The sequence below is a fragment of the Taudactylus pleione genome, unplaced genomic scaffold (assembly GCF_031769625.1).
Source record: "Taudactylus pleione unplaced genomic scaffold, aTauple2 ptg000283l, whole genome shotgun sequence".
Taxonomy (NCBI): Eukaryota; Metazoa; Chordata; class Amphibia; order Anura; family Myobatrachidae; genus Taudactylus; species Taudactylus pleione.
In genome coordinates, this window is record NW_028284685.1 from 1,104,686 (window position 1) to 1,125,868 (window position 21,183).

Genomic DNA, 21,183 nt, shown 5'->3' on the forward strand with positions numbered 1-21,183 from the left:
AAAGAAAAACCAGTATTAAGGTTAGTTAGCTATAATTATCCTATATTAGTGAAATAAATAATCTAATCATTTATATGATTATTGGGGCCTACCCAAGCAGGCCCACTTTCAAAACTATCACCCTTATAACAGGGTTACATTATCTAATAGGGTTTTTCTAATAAAAGTTAAGCTTTATACCTTCTTTCATCCATAACATTATCTCACTACTGTATCAATTAGTTAAAGAGTGCCCCAAAAAAGTGTTTGTTCTTTTTTTTGCCTCTATGCAATATGTATTTATGTGTATAACATAAATCCTTTGGGCGCACCACCAACACAGTCATCTAATATTTTTCCATTGATAGACCATTACATTGGTTTTTGAGAGATTCATTTTGTTTTGTTTTCTTTATACAATACAATATTTTGACTGGTGTGGACTCATATTTATATTACTGGAGATTTATTAAAGCATGGACATACTGTAGATAAAATTGAAAGAGATGAAAGTTCTAAACAATCAGCTTCTAACTGTAATTTTTTCATACACAGCCTGTAAAGACAGGAGCTGAATGGTTTGTACTTTATCTCTCTCCAATCCTTGATAAACTCCCCCAAGCATTGAATGAAAGAGGTCTTTAAGTGTGGCAACAAAAGTTTACAATTTAGCATCATCTCTGTCCTCAAGTAAGCATTATGTGAGATAGAATAAATGTGTTTTCAAGTGAGGAAAGTTTGAGGGATCGCCAAGTGCTTTTACTCTTAGTTTTTATATTTCCTGTAGATAATTGTGAAAGATTTTTTATTTAATTTTTTCAGTTTCCAAACTCTGTATTATCCTTTTCTGTTCTTTAACATTCTCTGGAGCTTTGTAATCTGCCAGGTGAAGAATATGAATCATCAATGAGGTATTAGGAATGTCTGTGTCAGAGAAGCTAACATGCTAGGCTGCACGTTACCAACTGTGGAATGTTGATCCAGTTTTGTTTGCTATTCTGTTGACCCCTAAAAAGCAGATGGTATTCTTTGTTTCAGGACCATGTGGTCTCTAACTGTAAGCATGTTTCATGGATAATTTATATTAAAACTCAGATATAACTATACATTGATAGTCTGGCAGATGATAGGTATCAAGTTTGTTACAATCTGGTGTGCAGCACTAAGTATAGAGAATTATTGCCCTCCTAAGCAATGTCTTTTTTTTTTCTAAAGGATGTAATTATTATTCTGCTGGACAGACTTAACTGAGCATGACCAGGTGTGCTACAATAATTTTAGGTCAGGGGGCCAATATATAATTTTATTTTGGTGCCCCATAGTCACCGACTAAAGAGCAGCTGGAGTAACCTGCCACACCACCTACCTGTTGACAGAGCTCAGTAAGCCTGAGGGCCTCTCGCATAGCTGTGGGTGACCACCCACAGCTATAGCGAGCGGCTAAAAAGATGGTCGCGATGGTCTCAAGACCATCGCGACCATCAGGCTTGCGACGAGATCCTTGTGGTAGGGTCTCGTCTGCCGCAAGCCCTGGAGAGCTTTCGGCTCTATCAGAGCCGAGAGCGGGCCGGCCCCAGACGGTAGGCGTTCCCATGGGAACGCCTCCGTCTGGGCAGCCACGCCCCTGGCACACCCACCGAAGGGGGCGTGCTGTCACTCACCATCGACAGCACGCCCCCTTTGTAGCGAGACTCATAGCGACGGCTTGGCCAACGCTATCCGGGTCTAGCGCAAGCGCACGACGGAGCCGACTCCCTTGTGCGCATGCGCACTTGGCCAACATCGACCCGCTTGCGAGCGCTCAGCGCTCGCGAGCGGGTCTGAATCAGGCCCTTAATCCTATTAGGTGCATGTTTGCAAATGCAAGTTTGTTTCACAAACCTCTTAGACATCGCACGAATACACGCACCCGAGAAATGCAAGATCCAATTACAAATGCCAATTTGCGGAACACGCGGCAAGGGAGTGAGACTTTTTTACAAAAAGTGACCAAAAAGTGCATGAAAAAGTGGGGAAAATTTCCTGGACCCCCAAAAATTAACAAATGAAATAGCAGGACCATTTAGAAGTCTTTTATTATCCATTAAGAAAGTACTGGAGGTTTTAAAAGGTGCCAAATGGCTGATTTTTGCATTTTTTATTAATGGTTGAAAAGTTATAGCAAATAAGTTTTTTCAGTAAATTAAACACTTTTCATCATTTTGGGATACAGATGTCTATATAGTACTTTTTCAGTGTTTTATACAAGTTTGAAAAAGGCTGTAATAAACAATTCAGCAAATTCCAAAACCCCTCTCCAATCCATGCAATACCTCAACATAGCTGCCCCACATAATTTTGCCTCCACATAGCTGCCCCACATAATTTATTCCTCCACATAGCTATCCACATCATTTACGCCTCCACATACCTGTCCCACATTATTTCTACCTCCACATACAGTACCTGTCCCACATCATTTACACCTCCACATTACTGTCCCACATTATTTATGCCTCCACATACCTATCCCACATCATTTACACCTCCACATACCTTTAGCATATCATTTACACCTTCACATACCTGTCCCACATCATTTACACCTCCACATACCTGTCCTACATCATTTACACATCCAAATACCTGTCCCTCATCATTTACACCTCCACATGCCTGTCTCACATCATTTACACCTACACATACCTGTCCTACATCATTTACACCTCCACATACCTGTACCACATAATTTACACCTCCACACACCTGTCCTACATCATTTACACCTCCACATACCTGTCCCACAGCATTTATACCTCCACATACCTGTCCCACATCATTTACACCTTCACATACCTGTCCCACATCATTTACACCTCCACATACCTGTCCCACAGCATTTATACCTCCACATACCTGTCCCACAGCATTTATGTCTCCACATACCTTTCGCATATCATGTACACCTTCACATACCTGTCCCACATCATTTATACCTCCACATACCTGTCCCACAGCATTTACAGCTCCACCTACCTGTTCCACATAATTTACGCCTCCACAGGCCTGTCCAACATAATTTACACCTCCACAATGCTGTCCCACTGTATATCTCCACATACCTGTACCTCATCATTTACACCTCCACATACCCTTCCCCACATTTGGCCAAATTATACTATTTAAACCCCTCCAAGTGCATGATTATTCATTGAGAGATGTTTTTTTCAGTAAATTAAACTCTTTTTTAGCATTTTGGGATACAGATATGTCTGTATAGTACTTTTTCAGTGTTTTATACAAGTTTGAAAAAGGCTGTACTAAACAATTCAGCAAATTAAAAAATCCCTCTCCAATCAATACACCTCCACATAGCTACCCCACATTATTTATGCCTCCACATAGCTACCCCACATCATTTATGCCTCCACATAGCTGCCCCACATCATTTACGCCTCCACATAGCTGCCCCACATCATTTACGCCTCCACATACCTGTCCCACATCATTTACACCTCCACATACCTGTCCCACAGCATTTACGACTCCACATACACTACCGTTCAAAAGTTTGGGGTCACCCAGACAATTTTGTGTTTTACATGAAAACTGACTTTGATTTATCAAATGAGTTGTAAAATGAATAGAACTTATAGTCAAGACATTGGCAAGGTTAGAAATTATGTTTTTGATTTGAAATAACAATTTTGTCCTTCAAACTTTGCTTTCATCAAAGAATGCTCATTTTGCAGCAATTACAGCATTGCAGACCTTTGGCATTCTAGCTGTTTGTTGAGGTAATTTGAAGAAATTTCACCTCACGCTTCCTGAAGCCCCTCCCACAATTTGGATTGGCTTGATGGGCACTTCTTGCGTACCATACGGTCAAGCTGCTCCCACAACAGCTCAATGGGGTTGAGATCTGGTGACTGCACTGGCCACTCCATTACAGACATAATACCAGCTGCCTGCTTCTTCCCTAAATAATTCTTGCATAATTTGGAGGTGTGCTTTGGGTCATTGTCCTGTTGGAGGAGGAAATTGGCTCCAATCAAGCGCTGTCCACAGGGTAAGGCATGGCGTTGCAAAATGGAGTGATAAACTTCCTCATTCAAAATCCCTTTTACCTTGTACAAATCTCCCACTTTACAAGTACCAAAGCAGCCCCAGACCATCACATTACCTCTACCAAGCTTGACAGATGGCGTCAGGCACTCTTCCAGCATCTTTTCAGTTGTTCTGCATCTCACAAATGTTGATGCGTGATTCACAAACACCTCAAACTTAGTTTTTTCTGTCCATAACACTTTTTTCCAATCTTTCTCTGTCTAATGTCTGTGTTCTTTTGCCCATATTAATCTTTTCCTTTTATTGGCCAGTCTCAGATATGGCTTTTTCGTTGCCACTCTGCCTAGAAGGCCAGCATCCGCGAGTCGCCTCTTCACTGTAGACGTTGACACTGGCGTTTTGCGGGTACCATTTAATGAAGCTGCGTGAGGCATCTATTTCTCAAACTAGAGATTCTAATGTACTTTTCTTCCTGCACAGTTGTGCACCGGGGCCTTCCACTTCTCTTTCTACTCTAGTTGGAGCCTGTTTGTGCTGTTCTCTGAAGGGATTAGTACACACCGTTGTAGGAAATGTTTAGTTTCTTGGCAATTTCTCGCATGGAATAGCCTTCATTTATAAGAACAAGAATAGACTGTCGAGTTTCACATGAAAGTTCTTTTTCTCTGGCCATTTTGAGAGTATAAACAAACCCACAAATGTGATGGTCCAGATACTCAACTGTCTCAAAGGAAGGCCAGTTTTATAGCTTCTCTAACAAGCAAACCTGTTTTACACCTGTGCTACCATAATTGCACAAGGGTTTTCAAGGGTTTTCTAATCATCCATTAGTCTTCTAACGTGCTTAGCAAACACAATGTACCATTAGAACACTGGAGTGATGGTTGCTTGAAATGGGCCTCTATACACCTATGTAGATATTCCTTTAAAAACCAGACATTTGCAGCTAGTATAGTCATTTACCACATTAACAATGTATAGAGTGTATTTCAGATTAATTTAATGTTATCTTCATTGAAAAAAACTGCTTTTCTGTCAAAAATAAGGACATTTCTATAGGCCCCCATACATCAGCAATTGATTGCAGCAATCGTGCAATTTGCAATAGATTGTGTATAAAGATCTTTCCCTTTTTCAATCGATTGCAGAATTGCCACAATCGAATGAAAAAGGGAAAGATTTTTATACACAATCGATTGCAAATTGCACGATTGCTGCAATCAATTGCTGATGTATGGGGGCCTTAAGTGACCTCAAACTTTTGAACGGTAGTGTACCTTTTCCACATCATTTGCACCAGTTCACATACCTGTCCCACATCATTTACACCTTCACATACCTGTCCCACATCATTTACACCTCCACATACCTTTCGCACATTATTTTTGCCTCCACATACCTGCCCCACATCATTTACACCTCCACATACCTGCCCCACATCATTTACACCTCCACATACCTGCCCCATATCATTTACACCTCCGCATACCTGTCCCACTGTATATCTCCACATACCTGTCCCTCATCATTTACACCTCCACATACCTGTCCTACAATATTTACAGTATGCTTCCACATACTTGTCCCTCATCATTTACACCTCCACATACCTACCCCACATTATTTATGCATGCATATACCTGTCCTTCATCATTTGCACTTCCACATACTTGTCCTTCATCATTTACAGCTCCACTTACCTGTTTCACATAAATTATGCCTCCACATACCTGTCCCACATCATTTATGCCTCAACATACCTGTCCCTCATTATTTAACTGATATTAAATTATGCTATTTAAACCCCTTCCCGTGCATGATTATTCGTTGAGAGATTCTCCCTACATTTTCACCTGTTCAGGGAGTTGCGCACACAAAAAAATGCAAATTTCCTCTGAAAAATCAGTCTGAGTTTGGAATTGTAAATGGAATTCGCAGTGCAAGTTCGCTGTAAGAACGTCATGCACACTGCTATTCCCTGTACTATACAAACACACCACTGCAAATATTTTAAAGGTGTAAAACAAGAAAAAATTGTAAGATGAAAAAAATATATATATATATGAAACGCTGAAAAATTTGCTCTATCTGACCACCCTATGTACACACATGGCCACGCACATATAGTGACTACAACGTCAGACTCCACCCAAATACAGACACAGGTACTCCCAATCCCTCCTATCTAGCAATTCATGATAATACATTAAGATGGTTTAGTTTAGTCCTAAAACTATAGGACAGAGGTTCCCAAACTTTTTTGAATAACGGCGCCCTAGATTATGAGTATTGTTTTCACGGCACCCCTAAGCCAAACGTTTGCTAATGGGAAATTCAGAAAAAAATGTAGTAAAGTAATAAAGTTAAGTAAATTGTGCTTACCTGTCATCCTTAGGTTCAGTTATATGGTGTTGGACAGGTTTGAGCTTCTGTTTGTCTACATATTTCCATTACATTGACCATAAATAATATGATTTAGTGCTGGACTACCAACCTGAGGCACCCCTGAAAGTGTCCTGAGGCACCCCAGGGTGCCACGGCACACAGTTTGGAGACCACTCCTATAGGAGGTATCAGTGGTCTGTATTGTGAGTTGGCAAATATGGCCAAAAATAAACAAATATGCAAACTCAGTTTCCCTAAATGTTATCCTCTAAAAAGTCAGACATGTTACATATAGCTGTATATGTGTATAAAACATAATACATACCAAACTGCTTCTGTTCTTTACAGGGGGCTCTGCAATCAGCAAATATTACAAAGACCTGGCAGAAGGCACTGCTTCGCTCAGATGAATCCATCCCATGAGGCTGCTGTTGATCTTCACAGGTCAGAAAAGCATGTGATTAGCTCCACCATTCAGAACTCAGCACATGCCTCTCTGACCTTTTGTGCTAAGTCTCATGGGACTTACCCAGCTCCCAGCAATGTAGTGTACTTGTGCATAGGGATGGCAATCGGTATGGTTAACATCGATGGCAAAATATAAAGTGGCCAACGATGGTTATCAACTATGCAATGGATGACTATCGATGGCTTCAACCGATGGTCATCCCTGTTCCATAACTGACTGGCCTGTGGGCCAATCAGAACTGAGGGGAGTGGCTTCGTGGGTGCCAGGGGCGGAGTTATGCTCTGTGACCCGGCACCTTGAAAAAAATAATATTTATTCGGTTCTGTTCTTCCATTGATGGAGGGAGACCATCTGGTTCTCCCCCATCGATGGGAAAAACATTCGACAATGGCCATAAGCCATCGATGATTATGAATCATCGATGGTCGATGGCCATCCCTACTCAGTAGACTCAGGGCCTGATTCAGCAAGGAACACACAGGAGAGAACGCACGCACTAGGCCGATGTTTCCATACTACGTATGCATCACACTGCGCGAACTACCCGGGGTGATCTGGTAAGCGTACGCAGACTACACGCAGTGTGTACACAGACCCCTTCCGATATTGATTGACAGGAGGTGCCGTTTGTGGGTGGTGATGGGGAGTGGTCATGCGAACGCAGGCGTGCCTGTGCGTTGGGACGCCTTTTAGGGGCTGTCCATAATCAAGCCAGTACGGCGACGCACGCAGTGATGAGACTCCAAGATTGCCAAGATTCTGCGCGAGGTCTGGTGAACCACTATTATGCAAATGTGGTCGATGGTTCTCAATGTCTTGCGTACTGATCAGGCTTTGAGTTTAGGGAGATGGGCGGTTTAATATGGGGCTTGGCATCTGCATCTTGTGCTGCGGTCTTCATGCGTATGCATTGATTTGCATATTCCCGCAGCGGTTGGGTGCATGCGTCTGCCGGCATGCGTTCCTTGCTGAGTAAGGCCCACAGTGTGCTCGCTGCTCAGTCCCTATATGCATCTGGCATGTCTCTCAAATGTTGGGGGGGAGGCGAGATGCCCCCTTGCCCCACCAATTCCGGCGCCTATGAGCATGACCATATCTCTTGCTTGCGGTATAATATGTAGCATACATTTTTATATGTTCTGTGTTCTACTTTCAGACAACACCTTCTTTTGCTGTAGTACCAACCAAAATAGTGCTTCACATGTGTCCCTGTAAACTGTTTGCAGATATTATTATTATTTTTATTATTATTATTTATTTATAGGCTACCACATGGGGTCCACAGCGCCTCAAAAAGTGCATAGAGTGCAAACATTACAAGACAAAGGCCCTCATTCAGAGCCGCTCGTTAGCGGCAGTACGCTCGTTCCGAGCGATGTTTGCACATCTGCGCATGCGTACGGTTTTTAGTACGCATGCGCGAACCAGTTAGTGCGGCCGAAAATCATTTGTACGCTATATAGCGAGTGCCTGCTATTTTGAGTGACAGAATGAGGCGTATGTGGGTGGTAACAGGGGAAGGTGCTTGAAAATGGGGAGTGGAGATCCGAACGCAGGCGTGCTTAAAGGTCAAAACGGGCGTTTTATGGGTGTGTATATTTAAAACAGCAGCGTCATTGTCCACGTCACTGGGTTATTTTATAGCCAGAACTGCTCGCAAATTTGTGGTAGCAAACACCAACCACAAGAATAGCGAGCAGTTCATACGCTGGTCGATGTACTCGATTAATCTAATAAATAGCGGACATGACGTATGGTGTGAGCGGCCAGGGGGCGTTTTTAACAAATAAACGAGCGTATGTTTTGCTCGCTCGTTCAGACTTAGAGGTGTGAACAGACTTCAATGTGCGTACGGATCATTTGAATAGCCACCCCTTGTTTTTAAACGAACGACCGCAAATAGCGAACGGCTCTGAATGAGGGCCAAAATGTGCAAAAATGGTTACATTTCAGAACAGTGCAGAACATATGAGGATACAAGCCATATAAACATTATTGCATATTCATTTATCATACCCACAAGGCAGCGCCAGCTGAACCAGAAGGTTCAGAGCTGCTGTAGACAATGGGGGAAGATCATGGTAAAAGTGATGAGTGGAAGAAAACATGAGGAAAAAGGGTCCTGCTCGTGACTACTTACAATTTATAGGGGATGGATAGACAGACATGGGTAACATAGAGGGGTATGTTAATGTACGAGAAACACATATGATAGGATGAAATCTGGTAGGCTTTGATAAAAAAAAAAGCCATTTTGAAGCTTTGGTGGGAGGTGAAGTGTCTGATAGGAAGAGTGATCCAGTGGCGGGAAGCACCGAGGGCTAATCTCTGGAGGCAGGAGTGGGATGAGATAATCAGTTGTGAAGAAAGGCGACAGGTGTTGGTAAAAATGGCCGGGTATGACTGTGGAGGGATTTGTGGTTAGAGATATATAGGGGAGAGCACTGGGTTATGTCTTTATACCAGACTATGAGGAATTTGTATTGTGTTCTGTAGGGGTAAAGACCACTATGAATATAGTCAGTATATAGTACAGTCGTTTCAAAAATCTATTCTCACTAATTCTATTAATCTGGATGCACCAGGATTCTAAATTCTATTACAATAAGCACCCATAATAAAACCAAATATAAAATAGAATTGTATAGATTACATAAATTATCCTCAGTACATCAAGGAGTATGGACTGTATTGGTGTCATAATGTTTGTTCAGCAAATGATTTGTTTAATAGACCAATTCAAATTAATATGGTCTTTAATATGATCATTGATTTGCCTACATTATAATTCTGTGTTGACATTTTGTTATGGTGTCCAAAAAAAATCTCCAGTCTTTTATAATTCAATTTAAATTGTATTTAAAGGGTGTTTGGTTTTGAGAGGCAGTGTATATTACTGTACTTAATCAAAATTACATTAATACAAAGCAAAATTTTGATCGCATGAAGACAAGGTTACAAGTCTCCACGCGATTATAACCACTATGCATCCATACAATGAATGTGAATAGTGACAGTGTGAATATGTGTAAACCGTTATGGAAAGTCAGTGGATTATTTTAGCCAAACAGTAATTTATGAAAATACTAATAGGCATACTCTGGTTATAAGTCTATCTTTTATATCCCCCCTAATTGACTATGATGAGTACAGATCATCCAAGTTTTTCATGTCAGCTTTTCTTCCTTCAGTAGATGTTGAAGTATCAGCTCCAGATTCTCAACTAGAGGTTACGGCAGCAGCATACATCTCATTCTGGATAGCCACTTGTCACAGGCGTTGATGTTCTGTATCGTGTTTCTGTGTGATTTGATTTGATTTTGCCTGTGATTTGCTGGTTGGAGAAGATTGTTAACTTATTAATTATCAATTAATACCTTCTACAATTATCAATTTATTTTGGCTGGTGGCCAGTGAATATCTGGTTGCAGTAGTTTGTGTTTAAATGATTAATTATCACTTTCTACAATTATCGGTTTCTGTTGGAATGAGGCCTGTAATTTCGTAATATATTATAATTTGTATTCTACTAGGCTTTTACTTTTAGACTATTAGTTCTTGATTAATGAAAATAGTCTATAGAGTTGTATAGTTTATTAAACTACTATCATGTTTGCTAATGATGCCCCACACTGTTTCATAGATGTACTATATTCTTTTAAGCTGCCATGTGTCTGTGCCACTGCTCTCACTTAGTTTAGTCAGCCAGCTCGCTTCAGCCTGTGGCTAATATTGGTGAAAACAATATTGTAAGCTATGTGGTGGTCAAATTTGACTGGAAATGAATGTTAATAATACTGTAGGAACAAAATCAGTTCCAGATTACATGATTGGAGATCTTTTTATCAATGTTTAAATCTAGATCCATAACACTTGAAGGGTGGTTTTGCCAACACCAAAACACAATGATTTAGAAACCAAACTAAAACCAAAACACAGTGGTCTGCACACATTTCTTATATTATCAACTACATTTGTTTGGTAAACTGAAAATATTCCAGTAGAATATGCCATGGGAGATGTAATGTTTAAGGCATCCCTTCAAATCTACGCTTTGCCCATTTTGTCTACATAGCATGATATGGCCTTGTGGTGGCACAGAAGATCCACTTGCAGACAGTGTCAGTCTTATTAGGACTCACCAGTGTAGCTCATGACTTTTTGGTCATTATGCTTTATAGAGACAGCTTTACTGAAACATTGTGACAAAATAATTATAAGCTTCATTCTAGAAACAATATGAAGCTGTACGAGTCCTAGTATATTCTTATTGGGTCATTCCATGCCAAATCATCACAAAAAAAAGTCACTTTTCAACTCGACCATCTCAGATCTTCAGGAAATTTGGTAGGATGAAAGACAACATATGTAAAATTGTAGCCCTCAGTGATACACGGTGTTCATGCAACAGGGTAGTAAAATTTTTGCTTACAAGGTCAACTAAAACGAATCATAACTATGCTTCTAATTGTGGTAGAACTTTGATGTTGGTGGACCATACATGTAGTTTTCATAAAAAATAGTTTTATATTTAAATATTGACTTCTACATTTAAAGGTCACATGATGTGACCTTTGACCTTGAATATATAAAAAAGGGTTTGTTAAAAAGTTGTTATACACTTAAATACACTCTCTCTTTGGTATAAGGTTAATTTTGGGATGCCTTTTAGGAACAGGAGTAAAAAAATTATTAAGTACAGCAGTTGAACCCTTCTTGCACTAACCATGCAACTGGCAAGTTCAGACTCTCTCTGTGTTCTTATTCTTCTAGGGATTGCCATTGGTGGTTTGCCATCGATGGCACCATCGGTGATAAACATCAATGGTGCAATAACAATCTATGGTGAACCATTGATGATTTGCACCACTCGATGGCCACCGCTGCAGGGTGTGTGACAAGCCGCAGGCTAATCAAAAAACGGGACAGGGTTTATCAGACTGCCAGGGGGCGGGGCTAAGCTCTGTGTCATAAGCAAAAAAAACCCATCAGGTTCCACTTTGCCTTCGATGGCAGAAAATAATTGGCTCTCTGCCATCAATGGCAAAACCATCGACTATCGGTAGTAAATCATCGATATTTGTAAACTGTTGATGGCCATCCCTACTGCGTTCTTCTAAGTCTGGCTGCAGCTTCTGCATTGAGAACTAGTGATAGAAGGAACAAAATACAGGTTACCTAATGTAGTTTATCGATAAAATAGTGGTAGTTGATCAAGAGCGTGACAAATGGATAAAAAGTACATATCAAATGGGTTGCAGCACTGAGTCTTAAAAGACACAGCAGCAGCAGTAGAAAACAATTATCAGGAATCAGTTCCTCAGCTGAAATATTGAATATATCCTTTTTTATAACTTTTGCAATTTTTACAGCTTTCCTTTTGAAATAGTTTTCTTCTTTCATTCTTTTACTCTTGATAGGTGATGCTCCCACACTTCTTAAACTTTCATTTAATGACTGCAAAGCTGATTCAGTCCTGCATGTTGCCACTTCTATGTCATTCTCCTCATCAATTGATGTGCTTGGTCCTTCCTCAGCAGTTAAATAATCCCTTTTAATTTGTCTCCTAGAGTTATCACAAATCATTTGATCACTATTGACATGTGGCTGTATTTTAATCTTCAATTGTAGCATCTTCCTTAATTGTTTTCTACTGCTACTATATCCTTTAATATCAACTGGGTTGCAGCACTGAGTCTTATACCCCTTTTACACCAAAATCCCGGGTCCGACCCTGGAATTTGAACACTGGTCAATCCCGGGTCGAACTCTGCTTCAGACCCCATTTACACTGCATCTCGACCCGGGTTATTCCCGAGTTTGCCCCGTTTACACTGAACCCGGGTAATCCCTGCTTTTCTCTATAGAAGTCATTAAAAATGGTCTGTTTTAAGGTCTGACAAAGATGGTCACAAAAGGCAGCAAAAGAGAGGGGTGGGGAATGCTTACAGCATTGCTTCAGGGTGCTGTTCTGGCTGTGGCAGGCTGGGTATCAGCCTGCGTTTGTGGCTGCAGTTCTGGCTGTGGCAGGCTGTGTGCCTGCCTGCTTTTGTGGCTGCTGTGGTGCAGGAGGTTAGGTAGGCAAGCGATTGCTTCATGTGCGTCTCTCTCTGCAGGGCACTGACAAATTACATCATCTGCCGGTGCCCCAGAAGCTCCAATCAGCATATTTCAGAGCTAGCCGGGTCAAATAAGCAGGGTAGCACCCGTTTACACTGCCTCATGACCCGGGAACAACCCGTTTTCAACCCTGCTCTCAACCCGAGTAAGATTGCCCGGTAAATCAACCTGGATCGACCTGGCAATAACCCGGGTTATTTGTTTGGTGTAAAAGGGGTATTAATGTACTTCTTATTCATTTGTCACGCTTTTGATCAAACTACCACTAGTCACTGATAAACTGTATTAGATAAACCAGAGGTTCCCAAACTCTGTCTTCAAAGCACCCCAACAGTTCAGTTTTTAGTGATATCCATAGTTGAGCACAGGTGGTTAAATAAAACTTACTGAGGTACTAATTAAGTCACGTGTGGTCAAGCATGGATATCTTTAAAACCTGGACTGTTAGGGTGCCCTGAGGCCTGAGGTTGGGAACCTCCGGAATAAACTGTCTTAGTCCCTTGTATCATACTTGCCTACTCTCCTGAAGCAGCTGGGAGCCTCCTGAAAATGCTCCCAGCCCCCCCGGAAAGGCAGGCAAGGTTCGGGTCAACCCCTGCTTCACAATGCTGGTAATCTCACGATTGTGTAGTGGTGGCAGGGCCAAAATTATAAGATTGCGTGGTCACGCCCCGTTCCGCTTCTAATACCAGGTAATATCCCTAGCTACGCCCCCTATGCCGTGCCATGCCCCCTGCTATGCCGACCTGGTTACCCCCTCCCAGAGGCAAGTATGTCTTGTATCACTAGTTCTCGATGCAGAAGCTGCACCCAGACTGAGTGGTGCAAACCATCAATAGTTCAACACAGATTAATATTGTGTGATATTGTTATCACTGATGGTGACCATCGATGGAAACCCACCGATGGCCATCCCTAGAACACAGAGAGAGTCTGAACTTGCCAGTTGCATGGTTAGTGCAAGAAGGGTTTAATTGCCGTACTTAATACTTTTTTTATTCCTGTTCCCAAAGGCTTCCCAAAAGAGATTGTATTTAAGTGTATAACATACTTTATGTACAAAAAAATTAAACATACGCTTTTTTAGATACTAAAGGGCAAAGGACACATCATGTGACCTTGAAATGTAATAGTCAATATTTAAATATAAAACTATTTTTTATGAAAACTATTGTCCCTTTCCTTCAAAACAAGACCAACATGAAAGTTCTACCACAATTAGAAGCAAAGTTATGATTCGTTTTAGTTGACCTTGCAAGCAAAAATTTTATATTTTTTGTCATGTTTGCAACCCTGTTGCATGAACACCATATATCACCGAGGGCTAAAATTTTTCCATATGAAAGTTACTTTATGTTGTCTGTCATCCTACCAAATTTCATGAAAATCTAAGACCGTCGGTTTGGAAGCTGTGATGATTTGGCATGGAATTACCCTATTGTCAATATGGCTTATATTAACAATTTAAATTGTTTTTGTACTATATCAACGTATATTGTTAAAATTAGTCAAAACTACACTTGGTTTGGGACATGGCAAACAGTTCTTTATTTTTATTTTAAAGAAATATAGAGATGAAAAAATAGTACCTAGGGGTTTACATTTAAACAAACAATGCATCTTTGAAAATGATATTGAATTATTTGAAGAGTGGAATAATACAGTGGATAGATGTTCATTGGACCTTATGTCCCTCATAATACGCTTTAGGATTAAAAAAGTGGAGGAGACAATGAAACAGATGAATTGATTAGTAAAAGACTAATGGATTTTGAAAAAATTACTATTATAAATAAAAGAAAGAAATGCACAAGAGATAGTGGTGATTATCAGAGGGGTGAAACCAGGTCTTATACTAAAAGGACCAATGGTTTCCAGACACAACAAAGAAAAATCAAAGAAGATAAGAAATAAGAAACACAGATAACCGACTATTAGATCTATATTTAACCTATCAAAAAAATCTTTAAGTGAAAATCAGAAATTAGTCTAAGCTAAGGGTCTCAAATTTTCACCCTCTACAAGGCCAAATATTTTTGAACTTTTATGTTGATTTGAATCGATATATTAGAAACGTGTGCAGACAACGCTATTTTGCTAACAAGAAAATAGTAAAAACTGATTCAACTAATTTACCAATACTTCTGAATAATGGAGATTTAAATGCCCTTAAGGACTCGGAAGACTTACCAGAAGAAAGTAATAATGAAAACACTATAACAACACTATTTGATATTATTGATTCCTAATAGTCGCTAGTCGCTATTTAGCGCTGCAAGTCGCTTAAGAAAGAATTGCTTTTCAGTCCAATCGTGTGGTTTCAAAGCACAAAAAGTTATTTATGTAAACAGGGAAAGATGTAACAATTAGAATTTAAAGCAATAAGATATATATATAAGTACATCCAATACATACGTATGCGCTACTGGTCCCAGTATGCAGTCCTTCAATCCTGAATCCTGCGGTCACCCATAATGGAGAATGACTGAACACTGAGCCCAGCACACAGCATATATACAGTACAGGTTACAAGGATAACAAAGGGACAAGTTGGCATGTTTTCATTGGTTCTTGCATCTGGTCAATCTGGTCATTGGTCACATATCATCAGAGGTATGGCTCGGTTTTCCAACAGCTTCTTTGTGTAACTTCCCTCCAAAAAACTAGTTTAAACTGGCTAAAAACACTGCATACAGAGAATAGCATTCTAACCAATAATTCCCTATAATCCATAACTAGCGAACGCAAGATGCGAATCCTTCGCCGATAGAAACGGATGTCTGCAAATAAACAGGGATTTAGTATGATACCAAACATGACATGTCCACTGTATTCTAAACCTTCGATCTCGTTTAAGCACATATTAAATCATAATTATTAACAAACAAAACCTCTAATAACTCTGGTTATTAACTATAATGTGTGGGAACCATTTTGTATGTATGCGTTCGCATATGTGCATCTATATATTGAAATAGGAAGTGTTCATATGTATGTATGTGAATACGCATGTGAGCGTCTATGTGTACGCATGTGGATACACATACGAACGTCTCTGTGTATGCATATAAGTTTGTGTGTGCCTTATGTGCATCAGTGTATATGTGTGTGGTGGATTCGCATTTGTGCGCATCAGATTGCGCCAACACAAAGTAGCGTCGTGGTAACCCATCGTCACACCACAGACAATTAGATCGTCAGATAATAATTGCAAGTGATCATATCCAATTATTTGACTTTGACAATATAAATAAAGGAAATAAACAAGTTTAAATTAAAGCCAGAATTCTTTCCTATAAAGAATAAAAGCTCCAGCATAGAATGTTTCTATAAAACCACTTTGAATGATTTCAAAGACTTATGTTCTAAGTATAAACCTTGAAATCAAAATATTAATAAATGGGAAAGGATAGCACTCCGTGAACTAAGTACAGACAGCTCAATAATCATTAAAGAGGTGGATAAGGGGGGGCATTGTCATCCTCGATAGAGATCACTGTACCCTCGAAGCCCGACGACAACTAAATGGTAAAACCTTTTATCAGATACTTGATCAAGACCCCTCCATTAAATTATTGGATGAATTCAAAATTATGCTAAATAAGGCTCTGGAAACGGGGGCTATTTCCAAGGATACACATAGTTTCTTGTTAGTACCCTTTCCTACCACTCCCATTTTTTATTATTTGCCCAAAATACACAAATCTCTTACTATACCACCTGGGCGCCCTATTATTTCAGGTATTCTCTCACTTCTAATTTGTCCTATTATGTTGATTCTTTTCTTCAATCCCATGTTACATGTTTAAGTTCCCATCTCAAAGACACCACTCATTCCCTGAATCTAATAGAAGGAATAAATTGGAATGAAAGGTATGCCTTTCTCAAACTTGATGTGAAAGCGCTATACACACATATCCTCCATGAGTTGGGGATAAATGCGGCTTCAAAAAGTCTTTTAGAAGATGGGACATCAGGATTTTATTCTTACAGCTATTCATTTCATTCTTACACACTATTATTTTATTTTTACTGACACTTTTTACTTACAGGTGCTTGGAATGGCCATGGGAACTAGGTTCGCCTCGAGCTTCGCGAACCTCTACATGGGGGAGTTCTGAGTCCCACCATGTGTGGGGGGGCGGGTTCGGGGGGAGCCTTGTTTTCTATGGCCGTTACATAGACAATGTTTTTATTATCTGGGATGCGGATTCTATTAGTGCACAAGCTTTTGTTTCTTCCCTTAATTCTAATGTCTATAATCTGTCTTTTACTCACAAGTATAGCAAGAACCGTGTGAATTTCCTTGATTTGACTTTAGAAATTATTGACAATAAAATCATTACGATGAATTACTGTAAGGAAGTGAATTCCAATAATTATTTACATTTTAAAAGTTGTCATCATCGCCCCTGGAAAACGAACATACCCAAAGGCCAACTAATGCGTCTCCGACGTAACTGTTCCCAGTTCACGGAGTTCTCAGAACAGGCACGCACTCTTTGCAAAAGTTTTGGAGAGAGAGGGTATCCACCGGATCTATTAAAGAAAGCACTTGAGGATGTATCCATCATGGATAGGAAACATCTATTACAATCTAAGACTAGAGAGACTGTAGATGCAGATACGAAACAGAATTTTGCTTTTATTTCAACCTATAATGAATCTTCGGGGAAAATTAATCAAATTATAAAGAAGAACTATAATGTGTTAAAATATGACTCTGTACTTTCACAAATACTCCCAGAGAAACCCAATGTTGTATATAGAAGAAATAAATCTTTAAAAAATATACTAGCACCTAGCCAGCTGAAACCACTTATAAAGAAGACCACAGAGCCTGGTTCTGCCTGGCTAACAGTGAAACTTGGGTGGTTTTCTTAAGTGTCGCATTTATAGATGTATCACCTGCCAACATATTAAACATAGAAAAACTACAACAATGGAAGGTCTCGATAGAAACTTTACAATTAAACAATTTATTAATTGTAACACCAAATATGTAATTTATTTACTTACTTGTGGGTGCAAGAATGTTAGCTATGTAGGTTGGACGATAAGAAGTCTTTGTGAAAGATTCCTAGAACATAGGAGAAATATCATAAGAAAAAATCTTTTACATAGTGTGTCTAGACATTTTGTGGGAATACATGGGGGCAGTATTGAGTAACTGAGAGTTATAAGATTAGAAACAATACCGTTAACATTAAGAAAAGGAGATCTCTATGCAAACAAGAGGTCTTCTGGATCTTTAATACGAATAGTTTGTTCCCGGATGGTCTAAATGAACAAATTTAACTCAATACGGTCTTTTAGTTCAGAATTTTGTTTGTCAATCAAATTGTGTTTATACATATTTCCTTTACAGGTGCTGTCCCTTTAAGAATTTAGAACAAGCACATTCTGTGTGCTACATCACTAGCCATTTTAGTCCACATTCTTTCTTCCTCTTTGCCCTCACCTGCTATATATTGAGAACACCATTAAATTAGGGAACTTTCTCTGGTATTGATATGATCTCTATTTGAGTCCATTCCATTATTGTTGGAGAGTATATATAAGAAGATACTACAATGCAAAACTGGATGTGACGTGTGGACCTGTGCGCAATAGGGACTCTATGCAGCTGGTCAGTGAATTTCAAATAGGAGTACCCCTATACCTCCACCAACTGTATTATTGTGAGAAAAAAACAGAAAAACACATAACCTGCGCCCAGTCACAGTATTTCAAGATCTCCACTTTTTAGGATCAATGTGCCACACATAGAGGATGATCTATTCCTACAGGAGACCTTACAAAACTCCCCATGGGAGTGAGAAAAAAAGGAAAAAAAAGTGCATATAGTGAAGCACAATTTTTAATAATATAGCAAGAGACACAAAAATAGCAGCATTCTTTGGGCAAGGTGTCCAAACGGACAAAGGTATGTAATTACCAGATGGCGGAGGAGTAAGATACCCCAATGAGCATGAGATGTAACACATCAATGAAAGTCCCGGAAACTCCACTGGTCCATGCACATGTCCCCAGCTCTCCGGTAGCAGGACCTCCGTCTGTCCTGGATCACCACCTCACAGCACCAACGCATTTCGACCCCTATCTGGTGGTCTTTATCAAGGTGTCTTGATTGTGTATGCTGCACTTACACACATCCACCCCTTAAATGCCATAAGATCCTCATTTAAGCACCGCCGGCGCAGCTGATCTCTATACATAAAAAACTACATTGTCCATGATCCTTTGCTGTGCCGGGACGGTGCTTCCTGTTTGTCCGCTAGTACTTCCAGGTGACGAGACCAATATCCATCTCCACGTTACAGTATTCTCTTTCAAGTCAAATTAAATCTGAAAGTCTGCAGTTAAATCACATCTTGTTTGTTTCATTTCAAAGCCATTGTGGTGGTGAATAGAGGCCAAAATATGAAAATTCTGTCAATGTCCCAATATTTATGCAACTATAACAATATTGTTACACTGTGCTAAATATGTTTAAATAAATGTGTATTTTTATATCTTTTCTGAACAACTGATTTGAGTGTGTTATTAGATAGCTTTTAACTCTATGGTTTCCCATTTTCTTTATATATTTGTGCTTGCCATATATGAGGGTGACTACCTCATTCAACCATATTGTTATCGTGAGGTAACATTCAACTCTCCAGCACCTGGGTTATATTTTCTCATTGTTTATTTTAAAGAATGTCCGAGTTAAAACTTTTAAAAATGGTCATAGTAATTTATGGCATTTATGAAAAGCTGAAAGGGCTAACATTTCTTGTGTTTATTTTTCACTTTTATTTTGTAGATGTGGCTCCTCTATTTTAATTGGGAAACCGTATTTCTTGTATTGAAAATTGTAATTTGTGAAACAGATAGGGCATGTATCTTCCTTACCACAGAAGTCATGTGTATTGGATTCCCCTTTAAATAAAACGAAATATTTATTTGTATGTTAAAAAAGATGCACTTTTACAGCATATGCCAAAAGCAGCTAGAACATTGATTCCTGCTCTGTGGGAAAAGTTAACTCCCCATTTTTCATGACTTGCTGAACGTTTTTATTCTTAGACAGTTGAATGGTTTATGATTTCATACAGTAAATTTTTATGCATGTTGTGGTTATTACTGTTATTGTTACAGTTTTCATCCCATATGAGCAAGATACTAATGCATAATAAGTCCTTCAAGCATTGTGCATGTAAATGTTCTTGCGACTTAGCTACTAATTAAATAAAAGATGGCATTGATTTTATATAAATTGAAGCTGAAAATGTAATAACCTTATAATAATATAGTACTTTATTTTGTTTTGCTTACAGACTGGGTGGAATTTACTCCTTATGAAATAGGAATGGCCAAATATGGTACATTTATGCCTCCGGAGCTTTTTGGAAGCAAGTTTTTTATGGGAACCGTTATAAAGAAGTATGAAGAATATCCTTTACACTTTTTAATGGGTGAGTAAGACAAACAAATATATGAAGATTGCCCTGTAATATAATCTTGGGGAGGCCTCACCTATAGCATCCCCCTATCCAATGGAATGTTATGTGTTCACTGGCACTTGGTTGTTCCCGGGACTTAAATTGAAAGAAATGATACTGTAGTTTGTCCAGTGCAGTTTTTCTAAGGGTGAAAGAAAAGGTAATACAAGTAACCTAGCACTCAAGATATGGGGCACAATAGCAGACACGGAACCTGATTCTGAATTGGATGCAAGCAAAAATGCGTAGGGATCTTGCTTATGTCTGCATACTGCTCATGTGCCATAGAAAGAAATTGGTGAGTGCATATGTGCCGGACAAGGAGTACACAAATGCACGGGAATTGGAAGTGTGTACAGATTGATCTGGCCATCCACAGAGCACTCTCTTAGTGGTATGGGCGGTAACAGGGAGGCGATTATGCGGACGACTAAACTGTCCTATCTAGTGGGAGTGTTGTGGGCTTGCAGCCTAATTTCTGTACTCATTGGTAGCATGCAGATGGAAATGCACATTTGTTTCAGGCTGATCTTTTGCACCAGCATGTAAGTGCAGATACTAATGATGAAAACAGTCGATGAGATGGAGGTCCACATGCAGAAACACTGATCTTTGACACGCTAAAGCAGATTCCCTGCATTAGCATAAGGAATTAAGTAAGCTGCCGTAACTTTACGGAAAGCTGCATTGGATGCG

At 39.6% G+C, this 21,183-nt stretch overlaps 1 protein-coding gene across 3 annotated transcripts in view; it reads left to right on the forward strand.

Annotated features, from left to right (window-relative positions):
* PLA2G4A (phospholipase A2 group IVA) overlaps window positions 1-21,183 on the forward strand; it is a 270,597-nt gene that overhangs the window by 183,457 nt on the left and 65,957 nt on the right. For all 3 annotated transcript variants that reach the window (XM_088482227.1, XM_088482226.1, XM_088482229.1), the window contains one exon: window positions 20,323-20,460. In XM_088482227.1, coding sequence (XP_088338353.1) covers window positions 20,323-20,460 — 138 coding nt within the window. The remainder of the gene's footprint in view (window positions 1-20,322; window positions 20,461-21,183) is intronic.